The 18,524-nt window shown below is 44.2% G+C and overlaps 1 protein-coding gene across 4 annotated transcripts in view; it reads right to left on the bottom strand.

Moving 5' to 3' along the window:
• Nucleotides 1-16,036, bottom strand: part of LRATD2 (LRAT domain containing 2) — a 92,518-nt gene extending 76,482 nt beyond the window's left edge. For 2 of the 4 annotated variants that reach the window (XR_003793596.1, XR_003793597.1), the window contains exons 1-2: nt 15,604-16,036; nt 13,836-15,068 (exon numbers count right to left, since the gene is read on the bottom strand). Coding sequence is in view for 2 of the 4 variants with exons in the window: in XM_029223150.1 (XP_029078983.1) it covers nt 14,034-14,972 (939 nt within the window). In the remaining 2 variants the exon portion in view is untranslated. Of the gene's footprint in view, nt 1-10,339; nt 15,069-15,432; nt 15,490-15,603 lie in introns of those variants that run through there. The other 2 variants (XM_029223150.1, XM_029223151.1) reach the window with 2 other exon arrangements.
• Between the last annotated feature and the right edge of the window lie 2,488 nt (nt 16,037-18,524).

The raw sequence follows: 18,524 nt of genomic DNA, 5'->3' as shown, positions 1-18,524 counted from the left end.
AGAAATCATAAAGATCAGAGCAGAAATAAATGAAATAGAAACAAAGAAAACAATAGCAAAGATCAATAAAACTAAAAGCTGGTTCTATGAGAAGATAAAGAAAATTGATAAACCATTAGCCAGACTCATCAAGAAAAAGAGGGAGAGGACTCAAATCAATAAAATTAGAAATGAAAAAGGAGAAAGTACAACAGACACCACAGAAATACAAAGCATCCTAAGAGACTACCAAGCAACTCTATGCCAATCAACTGGACAAACTGGAAGAAATGGGCAAATTCTTGGAAAGGTATTACCTTTGAAGACTGAACCAGGAAGAAATAGAAAATATGAACAGACCAATCACAAGTAATAAAATAGAAACTGTGATTAAAAATCTTCCAACAATCAAAAGTCCAGGACCAGGTGGCTTCACAGCTGAATTCTATCAAACATTTAGAGAAAAGATAACAGCCATCCTTCTCAAACTCTTCCAAAAAATTGCAGAGGAACACTTCCAAACTCATTCTATGTGGCCACCATCACCCTGATACCAAAACCAGACAAAGATACTACAAAAAAAGAAAATTACAGACCAATATCACTGATGAACATACATGCAAAAATCCTCAACAAAATACTAGCAAACAGAATCCAACAACACATTAAAAGGATCATACACCATGATCAAGTGCGACTTATCCCAGGGATGCAAGGATTCTTCAATATACGCAAATCAGTCAATGTGGTACACCATATTAACAAACTGAAGAATAAAAACCATATGATCATCTCAATAGATGCAGAAAAAGCTTCTGACAAAATTCAACACCCATTTATGATAAAAACTCTCCAGAAACTGTGCATGGTAGGAACCTACTTCAACATAATAAAAGCCATATATGACAAACCCACAGCAAGCATCATTCTCAATGGGGAAAAACTGAAAGCATTTCCTCTAAGATCAGGAACAAGACAAGGATGTCCACTCTCACCACAGTTCTTCAAAATAGTTTTGGAAGTCCTAGCCACGGCAATCAGAGAAGAAAAAGAAATAAAAGGAATACAAATTGGAAAAGAAGAAGTAAAACTGTCACTGTTTGCAGATGACATGATACTATACATAGAGAATCCTAAAGATGCCAGCAGAAAACTACCAGAGCTAATCAATGAATTTGGTAACATTGCAGGATACAAAATTAATGCACAGAAATCTCTTGCATTCCTATACACGAATGATGAAAAATCTGAATGAGAAATTAAGGAAACACTCCCATTTACCATTGCAACAAAAAGAATAAAATACCTAGGAATAAACCTACCTAGGGAGACAAAAGACCTGTATGCAGAAAACTATAAGACACTGATGAAAGAAATTAAAGATGATACCAACAGATGGAGAGATATACCATGTTCTTGGATTGGAAGAATCAATATTGTGAAAATGACTATACTACCCGAAGCAATCTACAGATTCAATGCAATCCCTATCAAATTACCAATGGCAGTTTTTACAGAACTAGAAGAAAAAAAATCTTAAAACTTGTATGGAGACCCAAACGACCCCGAATAGCCAAAGCAGTCTTGAGGTAAAAAAAATAGAACTGCAGGAATCAGACTCTCTGACTTCAGACTATACTACAAAGCTACAGTAATCAAGACATTATGGTACCGGCACAAAAACAGAAGTACAGATCAATTAATGGAACAAGATAGAAAGCCCAGAGATAAACCCACGCACCTATGGTCAACTAATCTATGACAAAGGAGGCAAGGATATACAATGGAGAAAAGACACTCTTCAATAAGTGGTGCTGGGAAAACTGGATAGCTACATGTAAAAGAATGAAATTAGAACACTCCCTAACACCATACACAAAAATGAACCCAAAATGGATTAGAGACCTAAATGTAAGACCAGACACTCTAAAACTCTTAGAGGAAAACATAGGAAGAACACTCTTTGCGATAAATCACAGCAAGATCTTTTTTGATCCACCTCCCAGAGTAATGGAAATAAAAACAGAAATAAACAAATAGAACCTAATGAAACTTTAAAGCTTTTGCACAGCAAAGGAAACCATAACAAGATGAAAAGACAACCCTCGGAATGGGAGAAAATATTTGCAAATGAACTAACGGACAAAGGATTAATCTCCAAAATATATAAACAGTTCATGCAGCTCAATATTAAAAAATCAAACAATCCAATCCAAAAATGGGCAGTAGATCTTTCTCCAAAGAAGACATACAGATGGCCAAGAAGCACATGAAAAGCTGCTCAACATCAATAATTATTAGAGAAATGCAAATCAAAACTACAATGAGGTATCACCTCACACCAGTTAGGATGGGCATCATCAGAAAATCTACAAACAACAAATTGTTGGAGAGGGTGTGGAGAAAGGGAAACCCTCTTGCACTGTTGGTGGGAATGTAAAATGATACAGCTACTATGGAGAACAGTATGGAGGTTCCTTAAAAAACTAAAAATAGAATTACCATATGACCCAGGAATCCCACTACTGGACATATACCCAGAGAAAACCATAATTCAAAAAGACACATACACCACAATGTTCACTGCAGCACTATTTACAATAGCCAGGGCATGGAAGCAAGCTAAATGCCCATCGACAGAAGAATGGATAAAGAAGAAATGGTACATATATACAACGGAATATTACTCAGCCATAAAAAGGAACGAAATTGGGTCATTTGTTGAGACGTGGATGCATCTGTCATACAGAATGAAGTAAGTCAGAAAGAGAAAAACAAATATTGTATATTAATGCATATATGTGGAACCTAGAAAATGGTACAGATGAACTGGTTTGCAAGGCAGAAATTGAGACACAGAAGTAGAGAAAAAAACATATGGATACCAAGGGGGAAAGCGGCAGGGGGTGGGGGTCGTGGGGGGATGAATTGGGAGATTGGGATTGACATGTATACACGGATGTGTATAAAATAGATGACTAATAAGAACCTGCTGTATAAAAAATAAATAAAATTAAATTTATAAAAACTGGGAGAATATATGCAGATAAACATAAATGAATGTTTACAGAAAAAAGTCTAGAAGGAACACACAATACACTTAATACCAATAACCCTTGGTTAGAGGTGGAACAGGGTGAGAAAAGGCAGTGGAGGATATCCTTCACTTTCACTATGTATACTTTGGTATTTGAACTTCTTTTATATTAAGCACATATATTTTGTTTTGTTTTGTTTTGTTTTGATTTTTCCGGTACGCGGGCCTCTCGCTGTTGTGGCCTCTCCCGTTGCGAAGCACAGACTCCAGACGCGCAGGCTCAGTGGCCGTGGCTCACCAGCCCAGCCGCTCCGCGGCATGTGGGATCTTCCCGGACCGGGGCACGAACCTGTGTGCCCTGCATCGGCAGGCGGACTCTCAACCACTGCGCCACCAGGGAAGCCCTAAGCACATATTTTTTAAAATATTAAGTTGGGAATTCCCTGGTGGTCCAGTGGTTAGGACTCAGTGCCTCTACTGCCAGGGGCCCACGGTTCGATCCCAGGTCAGGGAACTAAGATCCTGCAAGCCGTGTGGCACAGCTAATAAAGTAAAATAAGATATAAAGTGATAAAATTACATTAATAAAAATACCCATAGGCTTAAAGGGCAGGTAGAGAGAGACATTAACTATGGAGGTAAGAAAGTGATCGTAGCTTTGTGATGATACCAAAGTCCAGAGCTTCAATTCTTTGGTTGTCAGGTTGGGTAGAAACCAGAGTCAAATGCACTTGGGTTGTTGATATGTGTGTGTGTGTGTGTGTGTGTGTGTGTGTACACACATATTTATGATTTTCTCCCAAATACCTGGGGCCAGATGGTGTTAACCATTACGAAACCAGATGTTGCACCACCTCTGACCATCTTAACTCTGATTAAGCTTGTTTGGCTTAACCTGCTCCAATCTGAAATTCATCTGTGAGATTTTGGGATTGAGTCATGAACACTGGGCGAAACAGAAAAAGAGAAAATAGATAATGACAGCAACCAATCCCTGAGCATACACCTTCCTGCCAGGACCACTTCTGGGTGATTTATGTATATTACCACTTACTCCATAACCCTGCTTGGTAGGTGACATACTATACCCACTTTACCAATGAATACAATGCAGCCTCCCAAGCCAGGGGAGGTCATCTGTCCAGGTGGTGTAGCAAGGGAGGTGCTGGGGTGTCAGCCCAGGCTTAATTCCAACCATAGGCAATGTTTTCCCCAGTGCCTCTCAGCTCCCTCAAAACACAGAGAAAGCAGCCTCAATCCTCACCATGTTGGAACTGCTTGGCTATGCCCAAAGTCAGCTGGATAATGGTGCTAAAGATAAGAGAACACTTTGACTTAATATCCTTTCAGAGTTTTCGATAATGTTCCCTAGTTAGCTGAAATCTATATCAGCACTATGAAAAAGAAAAAAGGAATTGCTAAGCAATTTATAGTATTTGTCCTCAAAACCCCCTCCCCCCCATCACCCACCCCAGCCACATACAAAGACAGATGTGTGTCTTACTCCTAAAATACAGGATTGATGAGATGGGAGCAGGATTATGTCAGAATTTTTCTCTGATAATACCTCCCCTTACCTGCTTAAGTCTACCCAGGAAGCCTATCCTGGACCCTTCCCCACCCCACTATGTGGGGTTAGCCACCAGACCCCCTGCCCCTCCAGTGCCACCATAATTCCTGATGCCTACCTATCCTCCAACCATCACACTTTAATCACAAGGTATTGCATTCATTGTTTGCCTGTTTTCCTCAGCGGAATGTGGGCAGGCGCTCGTAGCATAGGGGCCCTGCGGCATTCCTATTTCTAGCCCTAGCGAGTAGCACATTGCCCGGTAGGCCCCAATAAATACTTAGAGAATGAATGAACACAGTTCTAGCCAGGAATGTCCATCGGGAGGGCAAAGAAAGCAGGAGGGCCCAGCAGAGAAGTGTCTCTTAAGGTTTGATAAGAGAAGCTGAAAATAGTCCAATTCTTAGCTTGGGAAGGGAAAGAAATAAAGAACATGTCTTGTGTAAAACTCCTTTGTATGATACTATAATGGTGGATGCATTTCTCAAAACCAATGAATGTACAACGCAAAGAGTGAAAACTAGTGTAAACTATGGTTGATAATGACGAGTCAATGTTGGTTCATCCATTGTAACAAAGGCACCACTCTGATACCCATGTTGATGGAAGGGGAGGCTGTGTGGTTAGGAGGGGGGTTATATGGGAATTCTGTGCTTTCCACTCAATTTTTCTGTAAATCTAAAACTACTCTAAAAAAATTAAGTCTATTAGTATTTTTTAAAGTAGTAAAATAGATGTCAGCGCAAAGAACTGTCACCATGTGATGTTTTATGGCTTTATGAACAACCTTGCTCTTTCTCAAATACAAAAAGAAATAGACCCCATTAAAATAAAGTAAAATAAATCACGCCTATCTATTGAAGATAAAGGAGAATTCTCTCATGGGTATGATGTATTGGCCAAGAGTAGAGCCAGGTAGCAAAGAGAAATGTACTCGAGTGTGTGTGGGAGGGGGGAATGGGGGGAGGAATCAGTGTTCGAAAAGCAAAATTAAAAACAAAAATTCTAAGCACTTTTTCCAAAATAAAGGAGACATGGATTAATTTATTTCTATCATCATCTTTTTCCTTATCCATGGCCCAGATCTGGACTTCTAATATGCAAGATCATAAAAAAATTTGCCAATTCTCAAAAAAAAGTTTTGTGTACAGTTCCTACTTTTCACAATAAAACACTCCCTGAAATTCCATCATATTATTACTATCACTAACTTTTTTACATTTTACATATTAATTTTTTATGTGAATGAGGCAAGGTTTAGGGTTATGGCCAAGGAATCAGTATTAATTAGTATTAATTAATTATAAGTAGAGCAACTAATATAACCATCTCAAAGTTGCACTTGGAATTTTGTCATAGACTCCAGCTCGAGTTGGGTGCTCCACACACAGAAACGTAGATCCAGGGTCCTAGAGGGTAAAGGGATTTCCTCAAGGTCATATATTCTCTCTTTTTTTAAATATAAATTTATTTATTTATTTTTGGCCGAGTTGGGTCTTCATTGCTGCCCGCAGGCTTTCTCTAGTTGCCGCGAGCGGGGGCTACTCTTTGTTGCAGTGCGCAGGTTTCTCATTGCGGTGGCTCTTCTTGTTGTGGAGCATGGGCTCTAGGTGCGCAGGCTTCAGTATTTGTGGCACGCGGGCTCAGTAGTTGTGGCTCGTGGGCTCTAGAGCGCAGGCTTAGTAATTGTGGCACACGGGCTTAGTTGCTCCACGGCATGTGGGATCTTCCTGGACCAGGGCTCGAACCCACGTCCCCTGCATTGGCAGGCGGATTCTTAACCACTGCGCCACCAGGGAAGTCCAGGGTCATATATTCTTAACAGAGCCATTTGTGGCAGAGCCAACCAATACGGCCACCATGCCACACCTAAGTGTCCCATATGTGTTTGATTTACTTTGTCTCGTGTAAGCCAGTGAACGCCTCTATGTTGGAGGCACTAATTTTTAAATAAGTCAAGGTGGCTTTAAAAAGTTACTAACTTGGCAAGGTCACATAGCAGGTCAGCTGGAAGCAGGCCTGTGTGACCTGACCTCAGCCTGGAGAGGTAAAAAGAGTCACAAAAGGGCAGAGAGAAGAGGGGAAGTTTGAGGAGGGATTGTCACAGTGCCCAGCCACAGGGAAGGGGGCATAATTATGGGTTGGCCAATTTTACCCTAGTCCTGTCACTATTACACAGGATGGATAAGGACGTAAAATTCCTCATGGCTGAGAGTTGCCTTTCCTCTTTTTCCTGCCTCTTTTTGCATCCCAAAGTCACTTGCTCCAGAGTTGCTGCAACAAGAGTGAAAATATGTGTGTTACTCAGATCGAGCTGCATGCCAAAAGTTGGAGCAGAATAAGGTGCTATGCATTCTCCCAGGGTAAGGAGAAGGGGGGAGGAGCCAAAGGGTAGAAGTGGTCAGATGATTTCTCAGTGGAGGAACCATGGCCTAGGGCTTGGAAGGCCAGCATTCCTGCCCCTGGCCAGAAGCAGTCGATTATTAGCTACGTGTCCATGTACAAATCACCTCATTTCTCTAAACCTGTTTCCTCAACTCTTAAATGAAGATATTAGTATCTGTCCAGAAAGGCTATTGTGATGATTAAAATAGGACAGCGTAGGCAAGGTGACCTCATCACTGTCAATATTACTATCTATTGCAATAATCCCTTCTTATCCCCTCTTGGCTCTCCAGCACCTAGCACCTTAGAAGTTCACAGGAAATAACTTGTTGAATTAATGAGTAAACATATAAAATGTAGAAACAAGTTAAATGGTTCTTCTACTAAAGATCAAAGCTCAAGAAACATTTCAAACACTACAGCAGGAACTCAACAACTTACATATTAACTAGAGTTATTTAGCTAAGAAATTCTCTAAGACTAAAGGGAAGACTTCTCTCTCCCAGACAGTAACTTTATTTTGAATAAGGCTTTTGAACACCTATAATATCCCAGATTTTCTTTAGTTAATCTCAGTAGCTAATGATCTGGGCTTTATGTGCATTGTTTCATTTTGGACTCAAAAACAACCATGTGAAGTTGATACTATTACTATGTTATATTACATGTATCATATATTATGTTATTTTAGAAATATAACTGATATTCAGAATTGAATTGACCAATGCAATAAGCCACATTGCACATAGGAAGAAATAAAGTTTCCAAGCAGGTGTCTACTTTCTCCCAATGTTACCAGCAGGACCAGAGTAGAGAAACCCAGGTAGTTTGACTGTCAAGCCTTAACTGCTATTTGATTCTGTGGGCCTAGGACCAGACCCTCTACCTCCAGTTTAGCCCAACAACTGAGAATCCTCAAAGTTATGAGGTTAAAAAGAAGGCACGGAATGTTGATAATCAAACCTTGGGAGTTAATTACATTGTTGCACAAGTTTCCCAAAAGAGCAGTGAGCTAATCTTTTGAGTCATTTATGGCCACACTAGACAAGGTATGAGAGACTGTATCATAGCAGCGGCTTGTGTTAGCCAATTGTATAAAAGAACCTCTGTTTCAATCATGGCTCCAAGGCTATGGCGCGCAGGCTATAAAACCTGTTGCTCCCGCTTACCTCTGTCCCTCTCAAGCCTAGCCTGGCCGCTTCTCCTTTCACTTGCACTGGGCAAAGGCCCGAATTCACACACATCATTACCTGGCTGGCAATATAAGCCATCAATAGCATGAGCAGTACAGCCTCTAGCTCTGGAAGAGGGGAGGGCAGTCACATTTGCTCTCCCTGTTCAATCCATCCTAAAAACCACTGTGACTTCACCTCTTCAAACCACAGTCCTGACATCACCTTGAGTTAATAGGGCTTTCTAGACCAACAAATCCCAACCTCCAATTTCATTCACTCACTCAAACTTTGAGAGTATCTCTGCCTGTTCCTGTGTTAAGTGTCAGATACAATGAATTAGACAACAGTTTGCAGAAGGGAACCCCAAGGAGAAATGGCTACCACTGGAGCATTAAGCAAAGGCATTCTGAGAGCACTCAACGTTCATTCATTTACTCCCCAGCCTTCCTCCCTGAATTAATGTCATCAGTATCCACTCTGAAGCACCTGGCTTTCTCCTCTACCCCTTCCGAAGTTCAGCATAAATGCATCTTCAGGGAAGCCTACTGACTCAGTGATGGAGAGAGAGCCTCTCCCTACACCCTGCGCATTTCTTTCACTGCACCTATCACATCTCTAAATTCCTTCTTGTGAAGATTTTGGTAGTAAGCAGTTATCTGTCTTATCAATTAGAAAGTAAGTCACATGAGGACGGACACTGTGGATCTGGTTTACCTTAGGCAATGGAATTTAGGAGACTCCCCATTAAATACTTCATGAATATTAGTTATATTAGTTACATCCTTTCCTCTATCATCGTTGCACCTTCAGGGCTTTGATCTGATTTCTCCAATTTCTCTGAGTTCTCCAATTAAACCTACACATATCTGCTTTATTTGAATACCGATCAACCATCAGCACGTCACAGGACCACCTTTCATTATATTTGTTCTACATGTATGAGTGAAATTTGATTTCCCCTTAGAAACAAGCTCAGAGGTAGAGATTATCTAAGGTTTTTGCTCGTCTCTAAACTTTTTATGTTCTAGTATCTCGTCTAGGGCTCAGCATCCTCTAGCCCTTCATACTCAGTACCTTGCTGTGATTGCAAATCACAGACACTAACCTTTCTTGCATCTACTGTGCAGATAAAATTGTGTTTAATAAGCAGTTTTTCCAGGAAACTCAGTAAAGGGAAATAAAAGCCCTTTTGCACACATTTTGGGCCTGTTCATTTTGGAGGTCCTTTTAAACACTTCCAAACATGTCATTTTCCTACATTAAGCAAACTCAGTCCATTTAGGAGAAAGAGGAACAGCGGCCTCCACCAAAATCACCCCAAAATATATGCACATTCTATATTAGACTCCCTTCCCTCTACTTTCCTGTGCAATGAGAACCATGGTAAATTAAGGACAACCACTCTAGGGAAAAATGGTCTCACTGCTGCTTGAGCTCTCGATAACCTTCAGCATTCAACACTCTTCCTATTTAAAATCCTCACGGGAGCCTGTTGATGGAGCCCAGGTTTTTGAGCCTCACAGGACTGTGGCAGTGACTTCAGGTGCTGGTCTAAGGAGTGCTGGTGGCCTCCCACACGCCAGTCCCAGAGGCCACATCTGCTCCTGTACCTACTGCTGGCACCTGCATCCTTTATCACGTCAGCAGTGCCACTTGATCACATGGGCCTGTTTTCTGTAATTAAATCACTCAGCGAGCCCATTCCCTTTGTCTGGGATTCTGAAACCACCTAAGACGCAACATGGGTTACTGATCTTATTACCAAACCTCCCCAGTACAGACTCCAAAATGTGAGTGTGGCTTCTGGCAACGTTTGCACTGATCCTGAAAAAAATCAATGGGTATTGGAAATGTATGTTCACGAGATGTTCTTCATGAACATGGAGCCTAGAAGCAATAGGTGATTAATTCCCACACAGTAAATGCAGGGAGGGTTTTCAGTCACTAAATGAATTCATCAAAATGTTTACTGAGTAATGTAAAGATGAAACACACTTAATATTTCAGAAAAATTGCAGTTAAGCTGAGGAGCCTGGATTTGGACCAAAAATGGCAGAAAGTATACAAATGGAAAAAACCCATATATAAATAGAGTTAACTCTAATGAATGGTTTATTGGAAACCCTCAGAGCATTTGTCAAAAGGACTTGACAGATTCTATTGTAATAAGACATAGTGAAGAGGAAATGGTTTAAAAGACGTCATCAATCTTTTATTTAACTAAGCACTTGCCCTTCATTTTGAAGGAAATGATACAATTTCAAATCTGAACCTCCTTCTCAAGAAGTGGTGTGAGAACGTAACATTGATTTAACATACAATCTTCAACAAAAGTCAAGTTTACACAATTCACTAGGAAATAAAATACATGAAATTTATCAAGTTAGTCAATGTAATTCTCCATGGGTCACAAGTATCGCTAAGAACAAAACAATGAAAAGCTGAATAAACCAGTCAAGTTTATAGTTACCTGATTAAAAAAAAAAATTCACAAATAAAATGTAACTTTCCAAACAAATCCTTTCAATGATGATCACACTAGATTTTATTTTAATTTACAAAAAAACAATGGTTAGACAATCACATAATATCAAGAGTCTTCAACACAGTGGATTCCATTTTGTTAAGAGAAAAAAAATAGAAAACAAGTAATCCTTAAATTTTCTTCACTCTCCATAGCATATGTTGTAGAAAATTAAAGTTTTGCTTCCAAAAATATGTTTCCATGTGGTTATGGTGTTGTCGACTGGTGCTCTTAGGGCCAGAAGCAGCAAAGACATGAGAAATTTAACTACTGAAGTGTCATTTTTCATAAAAACTAAAAATTTCCTTAAAGGTCTGGAGTAAAGTCTTCTGCTAGGCTTGTTAGTGCTATAAAGTCATTTTTAATTAAATGTAGAATAAAACTACAAAAACTATGAGTTCTTTCAATATAAAAAGTTGTGTAGCTGAAGTTGTAGGCTCCTTTGCCATACATAAGCAGTCTCAATAAAATATTTGCTCAAGTAAGAAAATATAATTTGTCTGATTACATTTAGCATCCGTTCCAGTTGGGTGTCCTGCTTATCCCTGCCAGAGCTTCTAAAGAACATTAGAATCAATATTCCTTGCCTTCAAAGAGCATCCGTAATTCACAGTACAAAACAGTTCTAGAATCTTAGTCCTAAGGAGAAACAAAAATTATTAAATATATATATATATATATATATATATTTTTTTTTTTAAAGTGCCAGATGTAGCCATTGCCTGGACATTAAAAACTCTTATCCACAACACTGCCATCTTCGAGAAAGATGCCAACAGTTGATTCAGTCCCCTTTCCTTGCAACCTTCAGTGGCTGGTTGGTGCTTTACTTTAGGCATGATGACCCTAATAAAACTTCCAACAGAATCACTGTTCCGAAGCATTACGTACTTCACATCTCTGGTACCCTGTAAAAACACGTGATAAAGCAGCATCTGGAGTAGATCTTTCCTCTTCTAGATCATGTTCAAGCCCTGTTATCAAAAACCTCTTCTCTAGAGGGAGAATGCTACTACTGATATGGATTTTATAAGAGTTCTTCCTTCAAGTTGAGGTTTCTCACAAAGCTGTTTGTAACAGAGTCACTCGGTGTGACCAATGACATTCACTTTCCATTGAGGGGTGAAGGAGAGAGACAGAGACTGAGCAGTGGAAAAGAGAGCTGGCTGGCTAGCCCAGAGCTGCTAGACAGTGCCGCTCTGTTCTTCTCTTGCTGTCTGCACAATGTCATTACATTCAACTTTCTTTGATGGTGTTAAACATAAAAGACAATCCAAATCTAGAAGGCTCTCCTAAATGTCTTTACCCACGTTTACCTTGCTCCGCTTTTCCATGAGCAAAACAATACAAACGCAAAGCTGCGAGATTATTAAACAAGAAAACTAGATCAACATTTCCAACAGGAGACTGACGCTTCTCCAAATTCCTGGACCAGGGCTGAGTGTGGTTCATCTTTAACATTGACAGGACCTGTTTGGAGATTCCTGTTAAAACAGGGAACATAGCTAATGCCCTTGTAATGAAATAATTTCATGTTGAGGTGCTATAAAGGTCTAGGCTTTTAAAAATTATGGCCTCAAATTCCCAAGTTTAAAAAAAGTACGTGTACAAGGAAATCCTTCAAGTTTTGTTGCCTTGATTTAAAGATCTCCAGGCAGGAGGCCTGAGGATGGCCACCACTGTGGAACACTCAAGTATGAGTCTACTCCAGCTGTAAGAATTGGGTCACAAAATGACTTGTTCAGCGTAATCTATAATGATTCCCAAGAGAAAAAAAAGAAACTTCACTCAACTTTTGAGACAGCATTAGCGATGCCACTGTACAGCAGAGGGTTCTGAAATCAAGGGCACGTATCATTAAAGAGCTCACAGGAAAACAAAGGACAGACTGTACATTTTTTAAAGCCTCAGAGTAAAGCAAACACAGCAGCAGATTCAAATAGTATCAGCCATCCTGCTTCGGACAGATCCCACAACCACCAATCCATGCGTTAGGACTGTCACCAGATCTGGCGCTGACTACACCAGGCTGCATTTATTTATGATTGCTGTCACCCCTCTTCATTGAGAAAGCATTCTGAAGGGGTGTTCTCCAAGCGACAAGAAGACTGCAGCAATATAACAAGACTTTACACCCTGAATTAAACTGCATCGAGTGTGGCTACCAAAATAAACAACTATCACTGAAATATGCCTCAAGCCTAAGATTTTACCACCAGCAAAACAAAACTGAGTGAGGGGAATGAGGCAATGAAGGAAAAAAAAGAAATTCACAGGACCACCACACCAAAGCCTTAAATTAAAAAAAAAAAAAGTTACCTTCACTATTCAGGAAGAGAGTCAGGTGGGGGAATGGACAGGAAACTGACTGATTCCTGCCAGGGCAACCCTGTTTGGCTGTTTCTGTAGTGGATACCTTATGGGGTGGCAGCAGCCAACCTCCCGTGTGACCTGGGGATGAACATGGCCAAGCAGGCTTAATTAGATCAGAGACACAAAGGGCTATTCCCTCCTTTGATAACAAATACCACAGCTGTAAGTGCCTACAATAGCAAGCGAGAAACAAAGGCAGCAAAACAGAACCAAAATTGAATCCTTCCTTTAGCTGGCCCCTGACAATGATTTACATGTAACCTGGGAAGTGGCGATGGCCCAGGAGACTCAGCTGGAAGCCAGCTCCAGAAGACAAATCGCTTGGGGATGGGGAGGGGGCAAGTAGCAAAATCTTTGTTTTGTAGCCCAAGTTTACTCAACTACTTCTTACACTTCACAGGGGGTTGCCTGATTTCAGTCTGCGGCTCCCAGACCTGGTCCTGGTTTTACCAGCCTTGCACCCCAGAAAAACCACAAGATAAATCACACCAGCTTCCCGAATCGCTCACACTGCTCTTTGGAGGTAGCACCACCACAAACCTGCTCTGGCTTTACTACAGGGCATCCTCCAAGCCCATGGTAGGAGGGGAAGCGGTCGGAAGGCAACAGCAGGCATTGGTACTCTGAACTTTTCTCCACCCCTAAGTGCATAAGAGGCGTCGATTTTTGGACCCAAGTCCAGCAGGGATTAAGTGTCTGGCAAGTCCACAGTGTGCCTCACCTCGGGAAAGGAAGACAGATTGAGCCGGCGGGCAAGAAGCCCAGAAGCGCCCCCGGCCAAAGTGCTCCTACCTGCTCCCTCTTCCTCCTCCGTCCAAGATAACAAACTCAAGCCACAGCTGGCTGCGCTTTTCGCCAACTCTCCGTTTTCCAAATGGCCCAGGAGCCCAGATGGGGCCCAGAAGGTGGTGGAGGAGGGAGTGAGAGGAGGGAGGGAGCAGCGGCTGCTACAAACAGCTCCCTCACACAGCTCCGCTCTCAGCTCGCCGGTCAGCGAACCACCGCCTCTCGGGCCCCCTCCTCCCGGGCGGGCGCGGGGGGGCGCCCGGGAGGCGGCGTAGTCCGCGCGGCGTCGCTGTCGCTTACGTCCGGCTCGACGGGGTGCAGGTGCGTGGCGAGCTCCTGCAGCACCGCGGTGCGCCCGATCTGGTCGTTGCGCCGCTTCTCCATGATCAGGTCCTCCAAGCTCTGGAACTCGAGCGTGTGGCTACGCTGCGCAGAGAGCTGGATCTGCAGCCGGTAGGGCTGCTTACCGATGCGCAGCTCGCCGCCGATCTTGAATTCGCGCTTGCCGTAGCGGCACCAGGCGGCGAAGCTCTCCGAGTTGCGCCAGCTCAGCTCGCGCTCCTTGGCGCCCACGTGCGCCAGCGCGTTGCGCACCACGGCGCTGGGGCTCAGCGGCTTGTAGCGGTACAGCTCGTTTACCACGCGGCCGCGCCGGCCCTGGCTCGCGTCCGTCAGGAAGCTGTTGCTCACCTCCAGCCGGTGCAAGTGCACCACCTGGAAGTTGCCCACGTAGACAGCCCAGTGCGGGTACTGCGCCTGCGACACGAACTCCACCAGGTCGCCAGGCCTGCACTTGTTGAGCAGGTTCTCGGGCGTGTAGGTGCTCAGCGCCGCGGAGCCCGGCGCGAAGCTTTTCTGGTAGATGCACTCGTCCCGGTAGAACACGGAGCACTCCACCTCGTGCAGCCGCGGGTCATAGGGCTGCGGCGAGGGCAGCGGCAGCCCGTCCCCGCCGTCAGGCAAACCGCCGTCACCGCCATCCGGCCCCTGGGGCGGCGGCTGCGGCTCCACGTCCTCGTCGTCATTGGAGAAAATGTAGGAGACCCCGATGCGGGGCCCGTCGTCCCGGTCCACGCCCGTCGGGTCGGCAGTGGGAACTTCCTTATAACTTAGGTGGGTCAGTTTCTCCACCTGGTTGCCCATCACGCTGCGGACACACGTTCACACCGCCGTGAGAGGAGAAAGCGAAACCACCACTAGGGTCATTGGCACAGGTCCCCGGACAGGGGCTCAGACCACCTGTTGGGAGAGGAAGGCAAGGAAGCCATGTAGGAGCCCTTCCGTGAAACGTGCGATTTGTTCTTAAGAGGAGAAAGAAAGGTTGGGTGTCGGGCACTTGGAGCCATTTTACGGGAAGTCTCAGATGTGGCGAGCTTTTCCTCACTTTTCCGCCTCCAGGGTCACGGTCGCAGGAGGCCGGGCAACTCCAGCTCTCCCCCGCCCCCAGCCCTTCACCTCGCCCAGGCAAAAGCCCATTGCATCAGCGACTCCTACCGCTTCCGCCAGCGCCCTACCTGCCAATCCCAAGCAGGAGGGAGAAAGGAAAAGAAACTTTAATTCCCCTTTCCTAGCCCCCTCCTTTCACCTCAGGGTCCTAAGTTACCCAAGAGACGCCCCCATATCAATCGCTGAGGAAACCGGCTAGGACCCCGCAGCGCGGCCCGGGCAGGTGAGCCGCCCTACCTGGCTCACCTGCGGTGCTTTCTCCTCCCGTCTTGCCCGCCCCTCCCCCCGCGCGCCCGCCCTCTAGCTCGGGTTACCTGCGCAAACTCACCCGCCTAGAGGTGGAGGCCGTGGAGAATTGGGAGGGGCCCCCCGCCGCACCCTGAGACTTCTAGGGCGAGTTTGCAGGTGTGCGCTCCGCAGTCTCTCCTCTCCGGGCGCCAGCGGCTGCGAGGCTGGTCATGGGGGAGCAGCGCATGTCTTGCCCCCGCGGCTACGCAGCGCCTCAAGACTTGAAGGTGGGGAGCGGCGCCTCTTCACACAGCACCCCTTCCCTCTGCCTGGGGCCGCTTCTCCCCTTCAACCTGCTCTTGGGGGAGGTGGGGCTCCTTAGAAGGAGAAGGAAGCAGCCTTGGTGCCCCACGGCGGCAGCTCCCGCTCGGTCCGGGCGAGCAACAAGCGCCGGAGCGGGAGAGACGGGATTGTAGATCCGGCTCCGGGCTCCCAGGGCGGGAGAGCAGCCGCTGGCATTTAAAGAGACAGGCGCTCGCTCCCGGAGCCCGGGTCTTTCCTGCACGGCGCTGAGCCTCAGGCATCCCCGCCTCCGCCCCGCCCACACGGGTCACGGGGCTCCGCCCAGGCCACGCCCCCGCTCCGGAGCGGATTTAAATCCCGCCGGTAAATAACCGATGGGTTGACTGGACTGGCGGTCTTCGCGCCTAACCAGTAGGATCTTTGCTTACCTTCTTAGAGCAAGACCTTGTTGTGAAGTCCTCGCTGCTTGCTCAGGTCGTATTTTTCGGAGCTGTGAGCTTCAAAATGGAGTTGGAAAGCAAACGCCACCTGCCAGTGTAGAAAGGAGAGAGGGATTAAGAGTTTGGTGTGTGTTCCGTTTCCCCTTCGTCTCTTCATCCCCAGAGTACCTGGAGAGGGAGGAACAGTCGTTAGAAAGCAAACAAACTTTTGCTTCTTTCTTTCCTTTCCTAGAACCGATTTCTTACCAAAGGTCACAGAAGAGAATTTTGTACTAGGACAGCTGGAGGAGTGCTTCCGTTTAGAGGTATTACCAGAATAAGCCCTGTGAAACTTTCAGATAGGAAAAAAAATTCACAGAAAGGAAACAGTATAAAACAGAATGAAGACTTAGTTGCTGACTTGGTTCCAAGACCCGGGCTCTTAATAATGTCCCTCGAAGTTAGAACAAAGTTGATTTCATAACCTCCATTGTTGTTTTGAGAGTTACCAGTTCATACATGGGATAGTGAAAGAAAGCATTCACCTCTGCTTGTTTATTTTGGGGGTAGAGGATGTAGGAATTGCCTAATTGTCTTTAAGAACATATTAGCAGAGGCCCTCTGTGGATATATTTCCTTCCTGCTGACTTACAGAAGGAAGTGACAGGAGACTAGTATTGCCTATTAACCTCCACTACAAGAGTACAGTTCCTGCCTCTCCCCTCTTTGTTGGTTTTGTTTCTTGTACCTAAGATGGAAGCTAACAAAGTGGTTTTTCTTTTCTTTTTTTTTTTCTTTTTTTAAATAATGGATTGGAGTCGGGGTGGAGGGATGACAATAAACAAGCTTAGACTTTCACTGGAACACTGGAACACCCAAAGTAATTCTTGGTGGAATTAAGAATGCAACTCAAGACCTCCTCTACCCTGTTTTCCATCACTGTTTCTTCTCACTCAGTTTTTCCAGGTAACACTATTATTCAGTGTGTATACTGACCAGTGGAAACAGGAATATACTAACACCACTGTGATCCTTTTTAGTTTGAGGGGGAAAAAAAAAATCTACTTACGTACTTTTGAGCCCCAACAATCAATATTGGCAGGGCTGTGATGGAAGTTAGTCCTTCAGCAAGTCTAAGATCACAGTATAAGTTAGACCAAAAGAGACTTCTGTATGTCTGCTGTATAGATTAAGTATTTTCTGACCAGCCTCAGGCACGTGTGATCAGATGAGTCTCCTCCCTGGACTTTTTCATAACACGTGCTCTGGGAGCTGCTGTTTAACCTGACTAGTATTTGCCACTAGCATGTGAGCTCATGTAGACGCCCATTTTACAGGGAGGGAGGGGGTTTAGACTGAAAGAGGCAATGGCAAGTCATCCCATGTCTGTCAGGCTGGGGAACCTCTGCTACCATCAGCTGTGATAGGCCACTTTGCCCCTAGGTGGTACTGGGTAGTTTGCCTTGAGATGGGAGAATCCATAGAAGGACACAGTAGTATGACAGTTTGCTGCCAGCACTCTGAGGCACAGATCTAATGAGTAAGGAAACAACACCTTGTTGTCCAGGTGTCTAGCCTATTGCCTTTATGAGCTCTGTTCAGGTACCCGGTTGTGGCTCAACAACAGTTCTTGAACTGACCAACTATAAAGTCTCAGAGGGAACAGGCTCTGAGTCATTTTTATATCCCAATGCCTGGCACTCAGTAAGTACTCAATAAATGCTTGATGGACGCCTTAGGGGAATTCTTGGACATATCAATAACCTGTCTCCTGTGTAACTTCTTCCATGAATGCCTGTTTAGGGCCCAGCCTCCATCTGATCCCCCAGGGCTCTTGGTCATAGTTTACAGAATGGCTCCCAAACATGCTTTGCTCATCTCAATGCTTGTTTAATAAATTTAAATTAACTGTCAATAATTTGGAGACTTGGGAAATCTCACATAAAAATTCAGATTTTCAGATTCACTTGAAAGTGCTAATATATGAGACCACTGGGCCCACATTCCAGGATGGCAACAAAAAGCTAGAGCTGAGCAGTGGTTGCCTTGGAGATGAGATGTAGCCTCCAGTTGGCCCCAGTCCCTGTCCTACCCACCTCACTTACTAGTTCCTTGACTGGCCCTGGGAGACTCTGTGTTGGCCACCTCTGCCATCAAATTTTTACATTATACATTGTATCACTTGATAATATGTAAGTCAGCACTTGATCACATAGCATCTGGTATTATTCTTTAATTCATATATTTAAAATGTCTTCTAAAGAGAGCTTGATTCACAACTTCTTTATCCATTCATCTG

This window comes from Monodon monoceros, unplaced genomic scaffold (genome assembly GCF_005190385.1).
Source record: "Monodon monoceros isolate NGI ecotype Baffin Bay Population unplaced genomic scaffold, NGI_Narwhal_1 Super_Scaffold_14, whole genome shotgun sequence".
In the NCBI taxonomy this organism is placed as follows: Eukaryota; Metazoa; Chordata; class Mammalia; order Artiodactyla; family Monodontidae; genus Monodon; species Monodon monoceros.
This window is presented reverse-complemented; position numbering and strand designations above follow the sequence as displayed.